Source organism: Sus scrofa, chromosome 8 (genome assembly GCF_054392235.1).
Source record: "Sus scrofa isolate SSC_HxYL_T2T_F1_AM1 chromosome 8, Sscrofa_HxYL_maternal_Yorkshire_Landrace_v2.0, whole genome shotgun sequence".
Classification (NCBI taxonomy): domain Eukaryota; kingdom Metazoa; phylum Chordata; class Mammalia; order Artiodactyla; family Suidae; genus Sus; species Sus scrofa.
Window position 1 is genome coordinate 137,467,144 of NC_139390.1, and position 18,817 is coordinate 137,485,960.

The 18,817-nt window shown below is 46.7% G+C and overlaps 1 protein-coding gene across 4 annotated transcripts in view; it reads right to left on the reverse strand.

The window, feature by feature from the left end:
* PKD2 (polycystin 2, transient receptor potential cation channel) overlaps window positions 1–16,203 on the reverse strand; it is a 56,644-nt gene extending 40,441 nt beyond the window's left edge. For 2 of the 4 annotated variants that reach the window (XM_084971082.1, XM_084971081.1), the window contains exons 1-2: window positions 15,982–16,203; window positions 8,027–8,140 (exon numbers count right to left, since the gene is read on the reverse strand). In XM_084971082.1, coding sequence (XP_084827208.1) covers window positions 8,027–8,120 — 94 coding nt within the window. In that variant the 5' untranslated portion in view covers window positions 8,121–8,140; window positions 15,982–16,203. 4 annotated transcript variants of the gene reach the window in all.
* Between the last annotated feature and the right edge of the window lie 2,614 nt (window positions 16,204–18,817).

The window sequence follows — 18,817 nt, forward strand, 5'->3', positions numbered from 1 at the left end:
ATGGCAACGGCGGATCCTTAACCCCGCTGAGCAAGGGCAGGGACCGAACCCGCAACCTCATGGTTCCTAGTCGGATTCGTTAACCACTGCGCCACGACGGGAACTCCCCTCAATCAGCAAACTTTAACTCAGTCCATCCCTTCCTTGTGCAAGGGAATGGGCTGGTCCACTGGATATCTTCAAGTGACAGCTCCAAACACTCCGGGGGTCAGCTGCATCGTCCTTTAGGCTGTAGCTAGAGGACCCCTGGGATTTGGGGTCAGGAGGATTCCAGTCTGAATTTCAGCTTTGCTTCACCCTTAAGTCTGGTTCCTAATGGTGGGTCTTAGTGTTCTGGGATCTCTGACAACTATTTAACTTTTCTGAGCTTGAGTTTCATTATCCAGAAAAGGGAATAGCATCTAGGGCTTTTGTGTAGTTCACCTGGAGAGATGTATGTGAACGCACATTCTGTATACTGATAAATGCGCTAGAAACGTCAGACTGTTACATTATTTTTCCTTCCAGTCCCTGATGGATAAAGCCCACTTGGAAGGTAAAACTCCCTCTTTTACTGAACTGAATTGTAAAGAAAAGAAGTTCCAATACGAGAAACAGGGAACCATAAATGAGGATCAGAAAGGAGAGAAAAATATTTTAAAAATATAAGGTGAAGGACACATATTTTCCTGCTCGTTAGTCCTTGTCTTAACTCTCAAATTCGATTTTCCATAAAATAAGCCAGAATAAAAAAATATTCTCGCAGCACCACAAACTAATCGCCATGTGAACGAAGTAAAGCTGTTTTAAAAACATGGTCTCATTTCAAAATAGGCTACAGACACCCTAATTCTTATGATGGTTGAAAAAATGTAATCTCAGAAATATTAAAAACTATGTAAAGGGGTCTATATCAACTCCAAATCATGGAATAAAAACATGGAATTTCCAATGTAACAAAAAAAAAAAAAATGAAAAATAAACGGAATGCCTAAAAAGAGGAAAAAATAAGATAGAAATTTGTCTTTTTGTTTATTTAAATTACCGCACTCCTGGCATATATAAGTTCCAGGACCAGAGATCGAATTCACGCCTCTGCAGCGACCCAAGCTGCTGCAGTTGCTTCTTAACTCACTGCACCACAGCGGGAACTCCAGTGGCAGAAATTTGACAAAAGCATGACATGTGAGGAGATTAGACTTACTAGATGACAAAGTCTTAAACATTGGTTAAAATTTTTTTAAATGGGAGTTCCCATTTTGGCTCAGTGGCTCAGAACTTGACATAGGTCTGTGAGGAAGCAGGTTCAATCCCTGGCCTCACCCAGGGGGTTAAGGATCCAGTGTCACCCCAAGCTGTGGCATAGGTCACAGATGTGGCTTGGGTCCAGTGGTGCCATGAGTGTGGTGCAGGCCTGCAGCTCTAGCTCCAATTCTGCCCCCTAGCCTGGGACCTTCCATGTGCTGCAGGTGCTGCCCGAAAAAAGAAAAAAGAGAAGAAAAAAATTTTAAATGTATCTTTAGAATTTTTATGAGACCCATTCAAAATGAAGTCAAAAATAAAGGGGTGAGAAAATGTACATTAACATGCAATGGGTGTTCAGTGGTATTTCAATCACCTGACAGGAGATTTTAAGGTGAGTAAAGTGTTACAGAAAAAGGTTATTTTATATTGATAAATGATAACTAACACAGTGATTTAATTAGAATGAACTTTCATATCAAATAATAACATCAAGGTATATAAAGCAATGCCTTCTAGGAGAAGAAGGAGAATTACCAAAACCACAATAGTAGCTGGAAACTTAAATTTATGTCTCGCACTCTTCGACAGAGTAAGAACACAAAGATGATCTAGGGATATGAGGAATTTTAACGGAATATGCGACCATGGGGGGTTCCCGACGTGGCGCAGCAGAAACCAATCCGACTAGGAACCATGAGGTTTCGGGTTCAATCCCTGGCCTTGCCCAGTGGGTTGAGGATTTGGCGTTGCCGTGAGCTGTGGTGTAGGTCGCAGACACGGTTCAGATCTGGCGTGGCTGGGGCTGGGGCTGGGGCTGTGGCTGGCAGCAACAGCTCCAATTGGACCCCTAGCCTGGGAACCTCCATATGCCTCGGGTGTGGCCCTAAAAGACAAAAAGACCAAAAAAAAAAAAAAAAAAAAGAACATGTACATACATCAAACTCTACAGTGTATCAAAGAAAATCACTCACATTCTTTTTCAAACATTTCAAGTAATATTCGAAGCTGCAAAGACAACACTAGTTAGGTCCCTAAAATTAAGACTCAACCAGGCAGATGTCCTTAAAAGGAGATGGACGCAGGGAGACGGCCCTGGGAAGGATACAGCTACACGCCTAGGAGACCAAAGATTGCAGACAAGCTAGGACAAGCTGGCACAAGCTAGGGAAAGGCAAGGAAGGGGTGTCGCGGGGAGCCTGGCCCTGCGGGCACCTTAACTTCAGACTTCCACCCACCAGCACGGTGAGAAAATACACTTCCGTTGTTTGAAGCCAAAACCCCCAACAAAGCCAAACTTCCCAAAACGAAATCTCCTCCACGAAAACCAACCAACCAACGGAACAACACTTTTTAAACCACAAAGGCAGAAAATGATTTTAAAAGGATCAAGATAACAGACAAGGGCAAACCAGTTAGAAATCAAAAGGATTTTTATTCCGCTTAATAACTCTCAGGCCAAAGAGATGGAAAGCTGCCGCACAAATATAAAGGGACACGAGGACCACGGGGCCTTGGTCCCCGTATTCCAGGCCACCTGACACCGAGGGACACGGTCGCCTTGAATAGGAAACCTGACCTCCCGGCTGGCTCTGAGGGTGCCACATCCTCGCGGGGAGGCGGTGGAGATAAAATAAGAACAGATATTTATGTAAATGCGAAGTGCCATACAGTGATCACGGGAAGGTTGGGCTGTGTTAGGTGTCTTATCGGGAAAATGCTGTGGGAGTGAACAAGCGGCTGAAAAGGGCCCAGGCTGCCCACAGTCAGGGCTCCCAGCATCCTTGGCTCCCTCCCCACATCCAGGGAGGCAGATGCGTGAACTCATCTGCAATCCAGTGTGACAGGTGGGGCGCCCGTGACCAGAGATGGCCAGACATCAGCACACTCGGGGAAGGGGCTCGTTGGTAAAGGCTTTTCCATGGATCTGGCTTTTTTTTTTTTTTTTTTTTTTTGGTTGCACTCACAGCATGCAGAAGCTCCCAGGCCAGGGATCAAACCCACACCACAGGCGGTGATCCAAGCCGCTGCAGTGACCCAAGGTGATGCAGTGACAATGCCAGATCCTTGATCCGTTTCGCCTAAAGGGAACCTCTGGATCTGGCTGTTGAGCTGATCTCGAAGGACGAGGAGGAGCTAAACAGACCGACAGGAAGCAGAGAGCGTGGTCAAAGGCTTTTTGGAGACTCCTAAGGGGTCTAATGTGGTCGAAGTCCCAGCTAGTCAGGGCGAGTAGTAGGTCAGAAGTAAGCAGAGACCATACAGTGACATGCCAGCCTATTGCTAAGGATTTTAAACTTCATGTTGAAGGTGAGGTGATTATAGCATGTTCGATGGAAGCGTGACCTGGTTTCATCGTTTGACTTTGGACTGGCTGCCAGCCAACGTCAGTCTCCTGATGTTAAGACACATCTCTAGGAGTTCCCGTCGTGGTGCAGTGGTTAAAGAATCCGACTAGGAACCATGAGGTTGCGGGTTCGGTCCCTGCCCTTGCTCAGTGAGTTAACGATCCGAGCGTTGCTGTGAGCTGTGGTGTAGGTCGCAGACGCAGCTCGGATCCCGAGTTGCTGTGGCTGTGGCATAGGCCCGTGGCTACAGCTCCGATTGGACCCCTAGCCTGGGAACCTCCATATGCCGAGGGAGCGGCCCAAGAAACAGCAAAAAGACAAAAAATAAATAAATAAAAAAAAAAAAAAAAAAAAAAAAGACACATCTCTGGATCCCTAGAAGGGCTGAACCCACGGTCAGAGTAACGTCCTAGCTTCCACTGGGGCTGTACACCCCCGGGAGACCCAAGGCAGGGAAGCTGGCTGTCAGCTGGCACAAGAAAAAATCATCCTCTCTGTAAACCTCCCATGAAAAGAATTTATTGTACTTGAAAAAGCAAAACAAAGAGAGAAATGGCAATCTGGAGGCAGTGCCTGGGAGTCCCAAAGTCCAGACACTGGATCCCAAAGGCATTCAGAACCGTTTGATTAACATTTAAGTAAATCTTATCACCCCCCGCCTCACCCCAAGGAATAACCCTGGCTTCCGCTTACCAAAGCTGACCAGACCTGCAGGCTCGGACCTCTGACGACCTCTGCACCCTCATCGGATGCCTCCCTCCAGTCACTCTCTGCTCGCAGCTTCTGGGATGTTCTGAGCTCTTTCCTGCCTCAGAATGTTCACTGGCTCAGCCCCCTCTTCGACCCGCAGGTTCCACTCCTGCTTCGCGCCTTAGAGGCCTTCCCTGCAGGAGAATCCTCCTCCCCAACTGTGTTCTTTGTCTTCACCTACCGCCTCCAAGGGCAGGGCCTACACACTGTTTTTTTTTCTTTTTGGGGCCAAGCCCTCCCCACCTGGAAGTTCCCAGGCTAGGAGTCGAACTGGAGCCGCAGCTGCCGGCCTACCCCTCAGCCACAGCAACATGGGATCCAAGCCGCCTCTTCGACCTACACCACAGCTCACGGCATCACCGGATCCTTACCCCACGGAGCGAGGCCAGGGATCGAACCTCATGGATACGCGTTGGGTTCTTAACCCTCTGAGCCAAATGGGAACTCCTACATGTTTTTCGCTAAATCCCTAAAAACAGATCATTGACCCAGCAAATGAATCATCCAGGATAGAGAGGACAAAGGTTAAAAACAGGGACAACAGCAGCAGACTAAGAGGGGACGTTAGATGAGGACAGACCTTGGCCTCACACAAGGAAGACGGTCCTCAAACAGGCAAAGAAACATAAAATGCGCTACTTCAAAGGCATCAGTCCCTTAACTTGGGACTCTTGCCCAGAGGCAAGATGACTAACCATTCGGAAAGGATGCTGCAGGAGCAATGTCAGCATTTGATGGAGGTTTGAGCCATTGACTGCCAAGACGCCATCTTACCCAGAGATTCTAGAATATTCTGAAAATAAAACTTTGCCTAGGGAAAAAAAAAATGTAGCTTATGTGGAACCAAAGACTCTCCTACTAAGTGAAGTAAGTCAGAAAGAGAAATTCCGTATGATATCACTTATATCTGGAATCTAATAGGACAAATGAACCTACTTACAGAAGAGAAACAAACTCATGCATGGAGAACAGACGTGTGGTTGCCAACAGGGAGGGGGAGGGACTGGGAGGGACTGGGAGTTGGGGGTGAGTAGATGCAAACTCTTGCATCTGGACTGGATAAGCAATTAAATCATGCTGTAGAGCTCCTGGAACCATATCGAGTCATTTGTAATGGAATGTGATGGAGGATAATGTGCGAAAAAGATTGTATATAAATGCATAAGTGGGTCACTTTATAGCAGAAATTGACAGAACACGGTAAATCAACTATAATAAAAAGTGCAGCTGCTATAAGAAAAATGTAGTGTGAACAAGAACAAAAAGCTTAAGAATTCTAACATAAACAAGAAAACACTAATTAGTTATATGATTTAAGCTTGTTCTCTAAAACTCTAGCCGTTCAGTTTATTTAGCTGGCCGAATTCCCAAACCCTGTCAGCGCACCTGACCACTCGCTGCTCTGGGCCGCATCTGGAAGGCCTTGATTTAGCAGATTTGGGCAAAACTATAATTACTTGAAAAATCCTGTGGGTGATTTTGATGTCCAGGCAGTTTTCAGGAACACAGAAATTTTAGACATCTTATAGGAATGCTTACATTTGGTCTAACATAAACGTATGAATACATATGTCATGCTTGAAAACCCTTAGTTATAATAAAGATTCTGATTTATCTATTAAATTTAAGGCCACTGTAGTTTAATATTTAAGCACCGTTTCTATGCTGGAAGCAAACTTCACTTATTTTTTTTTTCTTGTCTTTTCAGGGCCGCACCTGAGGCACATGGAGGTTCCCAGGCTAGGGATCAAATTGGAGTTGTAGCTGCTGGCCTACACCACAGCCGCAGCCACGTGGATCCACGTGGTGTCTGTGATCTACACCTCAGCTCACGGCAATACCAGGTCCTTAACCCACTGAGTGAGGCCAGGGATCGAACCCGTGTCCTCATGGATGCTAGTCAAATTCATTTCTGCGAGCCGCGATGGGAACTCCCACTTCAGTATTTTTTCTAAGCTCTAACAGCTTAGAAACATAAAAGTTAAAAATATCACATCTCTGGCTTTATTACTTTTAATGCACTGAACAGATCTCTTCTAGCCTTTTGGCATTTCTTTTTTGGCCACACCTGTGAATATGGAGGTTCCCAGGCCAGGGATTGAACCTGCACCACGGCAGTGACCCAGGTAGCTATAGTGACAACGCCGGATCCTTAACCCACTGTGCCACAAGAGAACGCCTTAGATAACATGCTTTTAAAAGTTATGAGAGATTCCTAGCCTGGGAACCTCCACCTGCCATGGATGCGGCTGTACAAAGAAAAAAAAGAAAAAGAATGGCATTATTAAATCACAGTTCTGTCCATTACCAAGGGAACTGTTTCCAAGGTCAGTGTTAACTGCTAGGCATTTCTAAGTGTTCACTGCAAGAATAAAGTCCTTTCCCCGAGGAATATGGTAAGAAGTCCTGGTGGTCCTAAGTCTGCTTCCTGTCTTTTCTTATAAAGGGCTTTAGAGAGGACACAGCGGAAACTCCATCATCCAACATCCTTTGATTCAGAAGACAAATCCATTGCCTGTGACTTTCTTGACCTGAGGCAAATGGATTCCAAGACTTGCTTCTGGCTTCCCAACCCTCCCAGAGGATACAGGGATGTATTGAAAGAAGAAAGAGGAGTTCCCATTGTGGTGCAGTGGGAACAAATCCGACTAGGAATCATGAGGTTGAGGGTTCGATCCCTGGCTTCGCTCAGTGGGTTAAGGATCCAGTGTTGCCATGAGCTGTGGTGTAAGTCGCAGAAGCGGCTTGGATCTGGCGTTGTTGTGGCATCTGCAGCAACAGCTCCGATTAGACCCCTAGCCTGGGAACCTCCATATGTTTCAGGTGCAGCCCTAAAAAGACCAAAGACCGAAAAAAAAAAAAAAAAAGAAAGAAGAAAAAAGAAAGAGATGAGCCTGCAGTAAGTTGTCTGTAAAGTAAAAATCCACAGTTATTGAAGATTTGGAAGAAATGATGAATTAGGATGAAAGCATCCACACCATATATCCAAATCCAAAAGAAGAGGACTTTTACACATATATTGTCATAAAAGCACCGTGAGGTGACACTATTTGTATTTTCCGAAAGTTAAACTTGGAAAGTCATTTTGCTACACATACTTATGTAGAACAGTAACACTGTAATTATCGTTAAAAAAAATCTAACACGGTAACCTTTTTGCTCGGTTTCCTTGGGTCTGGCAGGTTGCCTCAGGCATCTCACAGCGAAAATGGTCACAAGTGACACTGAACTGGCCAATCAGGTAACGCCGGATTTTGATCAGCATGTACCAGAGAAGAGAGGAGAGCCTCACCAAATTTAACTCAGAATTGATAACAGAGGAGAGAGCATGTCTGCATTAACCCTTCTGGTGCTGGAGTTCCCGTCGTGGCGCAGTGGTTAACGAACCCAACTAGAAACCATGAGGTTGCGGGTTCAGTCCCTGGCCTTGCTCAGTGGGTGAACGATCCAGCGTTGCCGTGAGCTGTGGTGTAGGTTGCAGACGCGGCTCGGATCCCGCGTTGCTGTGGCTCTGGTGTAGGCCGGTGGCTACAGCTCCGATTAGACCCCTAGCCTGGGAACCTCCATATGCCGAGGGAGCGGCCCAAAGAAATAGCAAAAAAAAAAAAAAAACCCTTCTGGTGCAGCTCCCATTCCTTTTAATCGAGATCGGACAGGTCACATATTTTCAAAACGTTTCCTCTGGTGGAAGGAAATTGTTTACTTACAGACACACAAGACGATGAGGAAAAGGAGGTACGTGGCCAGTTCCCGTAAAACACTTTTAAGGTATCTCTCACGGTCGGTGCTGCTTTCCTCCATGAGTCTTGTTCCCCAGAGACCTTTGGAATAATAAGAAAAGAAGATGTCATTTTATTTAAAAAAGTCTTATGAATGGAAAAGGAAAACAACATTAAAAAATTAGCATACCTTTAAGGAAGCGTCTCCTGCATGTATGTATCATGCTATTACATGTATATATATTATATGTTGTATGTAATATATATGTATTCGCATGCTCTAAACGCAACTGAGACATTCTTTTAGCAGAAGGACCTTTAACTTAGGAATACATCAGCTTCTCCTGTTCCCCTAGAGGTACAGAACACAGGGCAACGAACTGATCATTGTCCAACTCCCAACCTCCTTTGAAAATACCTTAGTAAAAATTTAGAAAGAGACGAGAAAGCCAGGCAGCCTATAAGAGAAGGTTAAATTATTCTGCATACGCACCAGTTCTTCGTACAAGCGGGAGGAATGATGGCGCTTATTAATTATCGTTGTTAGTACATGATGAAACTACATGGCACATGGTACCTTTTAAGTCACCCCGGATGAAAAGACGTCCTGATTGGGGCATCATTTCATTATGGAAACTTCTATCATGTTTCCAACCCACTAGTGTAAAACCTCTGCTCTCTACTCATTTTTTTTTTTTTTTTTTTTTTTGGCACATGGGGTTCCCTGGCCAGGGATCAGATCTGAGCCACAGTTGTGACTTACATCGCAGCTGTGGCAACACCGGATCCTGAACCTACTGTGCCAGGCTGGAGACCGAACCTGCGTCCTGGTGCTACAGAGGTGCTGCTGATCCTGTTGCCCCACAGCAAGAACTCCTCTTTTGACCTTTACGAAATTCAATGCTGCCTGATTATACTAGACACGCTTAGCTGAGCAGATTTTTAAAATGCCAATTCACATATAATGTTGATTTATTTATTTGTTTGTTTGCTTTTTAGGGGCCACACCTGAGGTATATGGAAGTTCCCAGGCTAAGGGTCCAATAAGAGCTGCAGCTGCTGGCCTCCACCACAGCCACAGCATCTTGGGATCCGAGCCGCGTCTGTGACCTACACCACACTTATGGCAACGCAGGATCCTTAACCCACAAAGCAAGGGCAGGGATCAAACCTAGCATCCTCATGGATACTAGCTCAGGAACCTGCTGAGCCACGATGGGAACTCCAACATACGATGTTTAAATTAAAAGCAACGAATCATGCGACCTCTCTCTCTCTTTGCAGAAAGAGTAAGATCAGCAATCATGCTCTGTAGCTCAGCAGATGGAAAAAGTGTTGGGCCCGCTGGGCAAAGATGACATAAGCCTTGGTGAGCTGGCTGGAGAGAGATCCCACAGTTTTGGACGCGGCCAGCAGACAGACGTGGTGGCTGTCCAAACCCCCACTAGTGAACAGTGTGGTCAAGTCACATTGCTGGCTACTTGGAAGATCCTTAACAGCTTCCAAAAAAGACAAACCTCTCCATCTTTTCTATTAGCTTAGGTTGGCTGTTAATGGCAAATGACCTTGCGCTTCTGGTCCACAGGCTTTAACCCCTTCCATCGCAGAAACGCACAGAGCCACTTGTGCCACAGTCAAGCCACACAGAGAAGAGGGGGGAAATGGTATATGGTCTTCCACTTGGAAGAAATGACCTCATCTGCAGTGTTTACGTACTTCTAAAGTCTCAGCATCACACATTAGTTCTACGCCCAAATTGGGGTCTTTCATTTCCCTCCCAAATTTCCTGTAGGAAAATCAGCATCTGCATTCAAAGACCCTGTGTTACGCATGCTAGGTTTCACCACGCTGAAAGTGGAGCAAAACTTATGACCAGGCTGGCTCCTGCCAAGATCTGGTAGTTGTCAGGGAATTACTCACTCAGAAGAAATGCAGCAAGCAGAATGTTTGTTCGCTGAAACGCCATCATATTAAAGAATTATTACAAATCTAGATGACATGGAAAATTACAACTCAGAATAACACAGAGGCAGCCAAGTATGAGGCTCAGTAGCCCTGGACACAACCAGACCATTTCTGTGGGTCTATTTCTTTTGGAGGCTGGGCCGAAAACATACACAGAGGGGTGGAAACTGCTAGTCCCTTTACCATCAGGAGAGACTGCCCTGCCTCCCTTGGTCAGGGATGTCACTCTGTCCCATGGTTTATAAACAATTGTGCATGAAGGAAAAGTCATGGTCCTTAATATTAACAAATGGTTTTGCTTGACCTATAAAGAGAACAACCACACTCCTATCAAATTCGAGTCAACGGTCTAGGGCAGCTTAATGCTAGCCCTTGAATAAAACATTTCAAATGAAAAGGAACAAGTCCTTCTATATATATTTTACAGAAACTTATTTTTATGCATTTACTTTTTCTAAGTTATTCTAGCTACCTTCTCAAGTATTTATGGCTCTAAAATTTTCATTTGGTTTCCCTACGTGGGGGTGTATGTAAGGCTCAGTCTTAGGGTACAGGGACTCTCACATCCCAATGGGTGAGGAATGGCTGCATCCACAAATAGAAAAAACAGCTGTCCTGTAGCCCACCAAGTCCCATGTGGAGCAGGGATGATACAGGAAAGTAAGAATGGTTAAGAGTGGAGCTCACGTCCAAGATGGCAGGATTCTTCAAAAGCAACGGTTCTTTTCCTGCAATTGTCCCAAGTGTGAAGGGAATAGCTTCCAGCACCCCAGCCCCTCTGTTCAGTACATGTCTCCACCTGTTAGGAGACGGTGATAGGAGAGGATACTGGACAATATCCACCTTCCTTCCTGTATAAGAGGCAGCTTAGGCATCGCCAAAGCCCAGAGTCAGAGGACATCACCTAAACAACATTACTTACTACGATGAATATGGCGGAATTTTGACATGGATAATCCAAAACACCAAAGGTGTCTCAAAACATTAATCATTAACTTGAAAAAAATGCCATTTTGCAACTTTTATCCAAATGCTTCCAAAACCTTATTTTGCAATACATAAAAAAATTACAAAGAGGAAGGACATAAAAGACCTCGCAGGGGTCCCGCGCCCAGCTTCAACAACAATCAACTCAACACCAGCTCTGATTCATCGAAACCCTCACCCACTCCTCGATTATTCTGAAATGAATCCCAGTAATCGCATCATCTCATCGGTTAATATCTCAAACCATAATCAAGTTTCACTTCCTCTAACCTCCCCAGGGAGAGCCGGTCCTCTCTTCTTCGGGTCCCTCTCATGCCTGGGACCGGGCCCTACAATTATTTACTGACATCTCTGATTCCCCTACTAAACGCTGAGCTCCTTAAGAGTTGGGATCTTGTCTTATTCATTTCTGAATCTCTAGTACCTACCACAAGGGAGAGGCTCAATAAATGTTTGTGGGTGTACCAATTCTGTTACTAGCATAGCCTTATCACACCGCCCAGAGTAGCACCTCTCTCTCAAAAAAAAATCCCCACTGCAATGAAAATATAAAATCTCATTTGTTCAGAATTGTAGTGCAAATAAAAGGGGAAAAGGAAGAAATGATAGAGTGAGGTTTGAATTAAAAATAAAGGGAAAAGAGCCAAAACACAGAAACAATCCAAGGGTTCAGCATCTGATAATTGGATAAACAAAATGTGGTACCTACATACAAGGGACTACTACTTGGTTAATAAAAGGAATGAAGTTCAGATATGTGCTACAACATAGGTGAACCTTGAAAACATTAAGTGAAATAAGCCAGACATGAAAGGACAAATACGGCATGATTCCACGAATGAGGTATCGACAATAGGAAAATTCATGGAGACACAAAGCAGAAGAGAGGTGGGGGCGGGGAAGAGCAGGGGATGTGGGGAGTTATTATTTAATGGGCAGAGCTTATATTTGGGGTGATGAAAAAGCGATGATATGGTATAGTGAAGAGGAGAAGAGGTATCTATTTGTTACAGCAACTTCACCCACCCTGCCCATTACAGCTAGTTCTTTATGATTTCTCCAGGAAAACAAAAAACCCCTCAGGCATATATGTTTGAAATAACAAACAGAAAGTGACTTTAATAAATTGATACATCCATAAAACACGTTCGACTCTGGAACTTCAGAAAATTGGAGTAGAATGTTAAATTTTCTCTCATGCTAAAAAGTTTGCTAGGGAAAAGTAAGCACGATTATTGGGTAGGGATACCTTTAAGACTGGAGCAGTCTTTTGGGCATCCTTCGCAGCCTCTGGTCCAGGCCTTCCTCACCCCTTGGCTGGCTACCTCCTACCTCCCTATCTTCCTCTGCAATCTCTCCTGCACAGCACACTGCCTGACTCATACTCCCTTTCAGCATGTTCTGCTCCTGCTCAAAAACTTTCGACTGCTTCCTAATATTTTGGGATAAGTTTTTAATTCCTTGGTTAGACAGAATGCTGCCCACAACCAGACCTCAAATATTTCTTCTTTGCTCTCTCACTCCTGCTAAGGAGAAAAATGATCATTTGTTGTCCAGCTCAGATTCATATCATTACACAGCACACTGTAGGTTGAAGCCAGGAAATGACCTTGAACATTAAGGTCAACCCATCCACTCTATAAACAAGGAAGGGAAGCCAGGATATTTGAGTGAGTTACATTAAGGCATCAAGGTGGGAGACCTCCAAGGCAGCTCCTGACCACTCTAGTTTTTCTACTTGCTCTACATTTAGAAATTTCAAGGTACTCTCTCTTTAGAGCCAGGACACTACTTAGATAATGCACGTAAGATTTTTTTCTTTTCTTTTCTTTCTTTTTTGCACATGAGGTTTTTATCATTGGTATCCCAAGAGGGGGGAAAAATCACATCTCATTCATGGTTATTCATTTCATTTTTCTGGGTTTCTGTCCATAGGAGAATGGTGATGTGCTATTTTAGTTCTTTGTGTGTGTGTGTGTGTGTGTGTGTGTGTGTTACCTAGCACAGTCTATTTTCACAGGAGGTGCTAATTATTTTTAAATGTTACTTATTTCATAAGTGACAAGAAGATCAATTTTACGTCTTCAGAAAAGACAGTAATAAAACAAAATTTATTCTAAGATTTTCTATATAAAAGATTTTCGTGAGTCTGCTCTCCTACCAACTAGACTATTGATAAGGTTTGACCAAAAGTTTTATTATTAGCGTATTCATTCTAAGTTTTCTGAAATTTTTCCTTAATAAACCAATATATGCAATTAAATTAAAAGGATCAAGATTGACCATTATGTATTAACTTACAAGAAACTTCTCTCATTTGAATGACTATATTTAAAAGTACAATCAACACCATGTAAAATACATAATTTGTTTGAATACAATTTCAAACCTTAAAAAAGGAAACTTTTCTACAAATCTATTCACTCAGATTACCCAAAAGGAATCTTTTGTTCTTACCATGCTCTGGATCAAATTAACCAGCATAATCACTCGTGTTAAAAAAGTACCCAAATGTACATTTCACAATCTATGAGTTTATATTTATGCAGCATTCACAACATGGCAGAGACTTGCTTTACATATAACGGCTCCTTTTATTTAATCTCCCAAATGAAGAACTAAGTATTATGATTATCCCTTTTTGAAAAAAATCCAAAAACTGGGGATCAGAGAGGTTAGGCAGTTTGCCTGACGTCTCAGCGACCGCGTGGTAGAACTGGGATTTGGGTATCGGAGGGACTTGGGGTTAATCACATGTCTATAAAAACACCAGGATTGTCTTTTGTGCAAGACTTTCAAAACTGACAGGAGAAGAGAAGGGGAAATTTCAAAAGAACTGAGAATGGTCAAGTATTAAAAGTGGAGATGACAGTCATTTGGATGGAAAGAGCCAATGCAACTCGTTTCCAAGGATGCCTCTGACAAAACTTTGCAAAAACAGGCTCCCATCTGCTCTTGGAAAAACTGTGTCCTGTTAACAGGCACTGGTAAATTCCAAAATGCCTCTGCTGCCTTTTGGCGGGTTGGGTGCACTGAACTCGACACATCTACCCACAGGTGGTATCTGATGACGTCACTGTTTCACCGGAATTTCAAAGAACGTCAGTTATTGAAAAACATCCTTAACAACGTTAACATTCACTTTGCAACTATTTTAGACAAAGAATTAGAATTGCAGGCCAAATAACAGACATTATTTTATCCTATTCGTGGTGTTCTCAAAAAACAGCTCCCTCTCCCGCAAACAACCGTACACAACACCAAACCATCAATAACTACTCAATGGCCCTCCTCCCGCTGAACTGCCTACCCTTTCCAGAATCGGATAAGGGGCACTAGGGCATCCAGGCCGGCGGAAGACCATGGGTACTAGGACAAATTTTTCTACTAGGTAGAAAATTAGGTAAAATGAGCAAATATGTGCTTGCAACCACCATCTGTATTAGTCTGTTTTTCTTTTCCCTAACAAGAAAAAAAAAAAAAAATCTCCAGATGTACCCTTTCACTCTACTACGGCTTTCACTATTTCCAAAGGTAAAGATAAGCAGGCACGTCTTCCTTTAGAAGAAGGAGGTATCCAATAAGTTTGCACCAACAAGGGCGCCCTGGAATTCAGCGATGGGCACCGGAAATAGAGCAGCTTTAGCAGAGGTGGGGAAGGCGCTTCCAGGGGAGGCGGGGACGCAATGGGTACGCGAGGTGGAGCCCCCGGAAAGCTGCCCCGGCGGGCGATGGCTCCCGCGGCGCCCGCGGTTCTGGTTCGTGCATCAGCCGCTGCGGGTCCCGCGCGCTTACCTCGCAGCCCGCGAACCAGCCTCTCGGCCCAGGCCACTCGGGGCGGTTGCCCATCCAGGGGGAGGTGGCGGTGCAGCGGGTCCCCGCCGCCGGCCGGGCTGGGGCTCGGCGGGCCCTGGTCCTCTCGCCGGCGCCGCCTCCCGCTCGGATGGCCGGCGCCGTGGAAGCTCCCCAGCCCCCGGCCCCGGGCGCCCGCGGAGCTCACGGCCGAAGAGGCTGCGGACCTCCGGCTGCCCGGGCGCCACTCCACGTCCATCTCCACTACCATGCCCCCTTCTTCTCCCTCCACCTCGTCTTCCTCCTCCTCCTCCTCGGCCTCGAAGCCGGGGTTGTCGCGGCTCCACGCCTGCCGCGAGCACGACGAGAGCGGAGGAGAGGGAGAGGCCGAGGCTCCGGCCGGAGGGTCCCGCGCGGCCGCCTGCCGGATGCGCTCCATCTCGATCTCCAGGCCCCTTTGCTCGCGGAGGCCGCCCGGGGCCGCGAGGCCAGCGCCCGCGGTCCCGCCGCCCGCCATCAGCCGCCCGGGGCCCGCCGTTCGGGGCGCCGCCGGCCGCTGGGCGTCCCCGGGCTGCTGCGGCTGCACGCGGCTCGAGTTCACCATCGCGGTCACTGGCTGCAGGCGCGCCCTCGCCCGGTGCCCCGCTCGGCGCTGCCCGCTGCAGGAGCCATGTTCTTTTCTTCCCGGGGCCCGCGGCTCCTGCTCCCCGCCCCCGACCTCCCCGCGGTCCCGCGTCCCTCGCCCGCCCCCTCGGCCCGCCTCCCCCTCGCCTCGCCTCGCCCGGCGGCCGCCGCGCGCTGCAGGGGGAGGCGCAAGGCAGCCGCCCCCGTGGTCCGCGCGCTCGGCGCGCGGCGCCCGGGTCCGCGTTCCAAGTGCAGCCTGAGCCCGGGCGCGGGCGGCCGCATTCCTTTCGGGTGGAAGGGCTCGGGCGGGGAGGGACTCGCCGAGCCGTCCGTCCACCCGCGAGCCAAGGGCTTCTGGAGCTGTCCCTGGCTGCGCGACCCTGAAATAAGGCTTGGGTCTCCGTTCCCCCCACCCAGCCACTTCTGCCTCGATTTACCAAAGTGCGGGGAGAGGGGTGAACCATTTTAGGGGACGGTGGTGCGAACAGGCGAAACCCAGCCTGCGCTGGTCTGCAGCGGAGGCAAAGGAAAGCTTTGACTTGAAAACGACCAACTAGCCCCTAACGCTGACTAACTTGGCGCTTGGCGGCCCTCCTCGTCCCGACTCTGCTGCCTTTCGGATGGTTTCTTTAATCTTTGGTTGGCTCCTCTCTCCACACATTGTGGGAACCGCAAGGATTCGGCCTTGGGGCTCTCGGATCGCTGGTGCTCCGCGTGATCTCAGCCGTCCCCTTCCCACCACCGCATCTGCTGCAGCCGGGACTGACCTGGGAGTAACAGAATCGCATGCCAGGTCCGAGCTCCGGCGCTTAATTCCCGCTCTGTGGAGCACATCCAGCTCGATGCTTGGCAGCTGTCTCCAACTGCACCCATCCCAAACTAAATTTATCCTTCCCCCTCTTCTTTCCAGCCTGCCTCACCTCCTGTATCCCCAGGTGAGATCTGAGGCATCCTCACTCCCACTTCTGCAGGGTTGCCTCACCTTTCTCCTCTTCTCCTCCACATCATTTCCCCCGACTTGTGTTACTTCTGCCCCACAAATGTCTCCCTGATAGGACCTCTGTTGCTTATTCCCATTGGCAGTAATGTAGCCCAGAACCCCGATGGCTTGTTTTAGTCTGTCAGTTCCACCATCATCCTTCACTTTGGGGTCCCCACTGTTTCCAAATTGTGTTTCCAGAACCAAACCTGCTTGTGTCACGTTGATGCTTCGACACCTGTGGAGGCTTCTGCCAGCTTAAAGGTTAACATTTAATGTCCGTATCTTGATTTAGTGAATTTTCAAAACCTTCTTCTATGTGTGTGTGTATAAGGTATATATATTTTTATATGTATACATATTTATAAATATATATATGCGCACACACACACATATGTGTGTGTGTATACATTTTTTTCTTCTAGGGCTGTCATAATGGGGTACCACAGACTGGGTGTCTCTAACCACAGACATTAATTTTTCTCACAATTCTAGAGGCTGGAAGTCTAAGATCAAGGTGTCGGCAGGGTTGGTTTCTTCTGAGGCGTTGCTCCTGGGCTTGTAGATGGGATACAGCCTTCACTCTGTCTTCATGTCATCTTCCCTCTGTGTCTGTGTCCCAGTTTCCTCTTCTTACGAGGACACCAGTCAGGTTTGTTTAGGGCCCACGCTAATGATCTCACTTATAACTTCATGACCTTTTCAAAGACCCTACCTCAGTACATTCTGGGGTACTCTGATGGGGTGGGATGGGGGTGTTGGACCTCAAAATATGAATTTCTGATGGGGACACAGTTCAGCCCATAACCACCCAAATTTTAGTTTTCTTGCCTGGTTTCCTATCCCGCACATCCATATGTGTAGCACCTGTCACCGGTTCCCTGGGCACTCAGAACATGCGCTGCTTGTCACCTGATTATTATTATGGCCGCTCGTCACCTGATCATGCAATTTACCTGTTGGGGTATCTGTGTCCTTCATTTAACAGCGAGCTTCTCAAGGGTGGAGCTGGTGGGGCTGAGGCATAGGCCTGGCTCCTGCCATCCATCAATTCCTTCGGAAGACATTTCCTATGCACTGGATTGGGAGCTGGTGTGTAGAGCGGAGTATGACGTGGCCTCTGCCCTCAAGAAGAGACAGACCAACCAGAAATAACTGTCCTGGGTGATGCCTGTCATCCAAGGAACCTCTAAGGATGCCAGTGCCCCCAAGAGAGCAATACTAGAGGGCATAGTCAAAGACTTCCCAAGAGACACCCGGCCACAGGAGAGCCAGGCTCGAGAACAGAGAGCAGAATCCCAGCCAAAGGGTTCTGTTGAACAGTAGGCCTAGTGCAGTATTTTAATCATGTGATTATCTGCATCATGCATGACACTTGCTAATAAAAAAAAAAAAAATAGATTCCACTCCAAGTCCCCACTGCAACCTTATAGATTTAGAAATTCCAGGATTTCAGGCCTAAAATTCTGAATCTTCTCAGAGGATTCTGGGGCAGCCTAGGTTTGCGAGGCTCCAATATGTTCCGAATGAATGGGGTTTCATAAAACCTTTCTGCCATACTCCTAGCACTTAATGGTCACCCATGATGCCATTGCCTTCAACCCCAGGTCTGGAAGAAACGTCTGTGGTCCTTGAGTCCGACTAGCGCTTTGTCTTGTGCCTGCCACTGTGCTAACTCTGAGCCACGTCCCAGCGGTGTGACCTGGGGTGAGTGGCTTTCCCAAGTTGTGCCTGTGAAAATGGAGCTAATAATAGTGTTCCCTGCACAGGGTTGTTGCGAAGATCAGGTGAATACATACATGTAGGGCATCGGAACCCTGCCTGGCACATGGTAAGTGCTCATTATTAGCTCTTGTATCTTACTTATGATAAATATTTTCATCTAGGAGTTCCCGTTATGGTGCAGTACTTAACGAATCCAACTAGGAACCATGAGGTTGCAGGTTTGATCTCTGGCACCACTCAGTGGGTTAAGGATCCAGCGTTGCCGTGAGCTGTGGTGTAGGTCACAAACGTGGCTCGGATGCCGCATTGCTGTGGCTCTGGTGTAGGCTGGTGGCTACAGCTCTGATTAGCCCCCTAGCCTGGGAACCTCCACATGCCAAGGATGCAGCCCTAGAAAAGGCAAAAAGACAAAAAAAAAAAAAAAAAGAAGTACTCTTTAAAAAATTTTTTTTTCATCTATTATAATTGCATATTTGGAAGTATGTCCTGCCAAACTGTGAACTCTTTGAGGACGGACACTCTGATGACCAGGACAGACGATGCCACAACAAATACTGAGCACCTACTAGGTGCCAGGCATAACACCAGGAGAGAGTGCAAGCAGTGACACAGGGGAAATGCCTGCCCTTAAAGAGCTTGCATGCCCCGTGGATTTGTTGGAAGAATGAATGGATCTAGTCAGGGGCAATCAGTTATTTTTTTCTTTT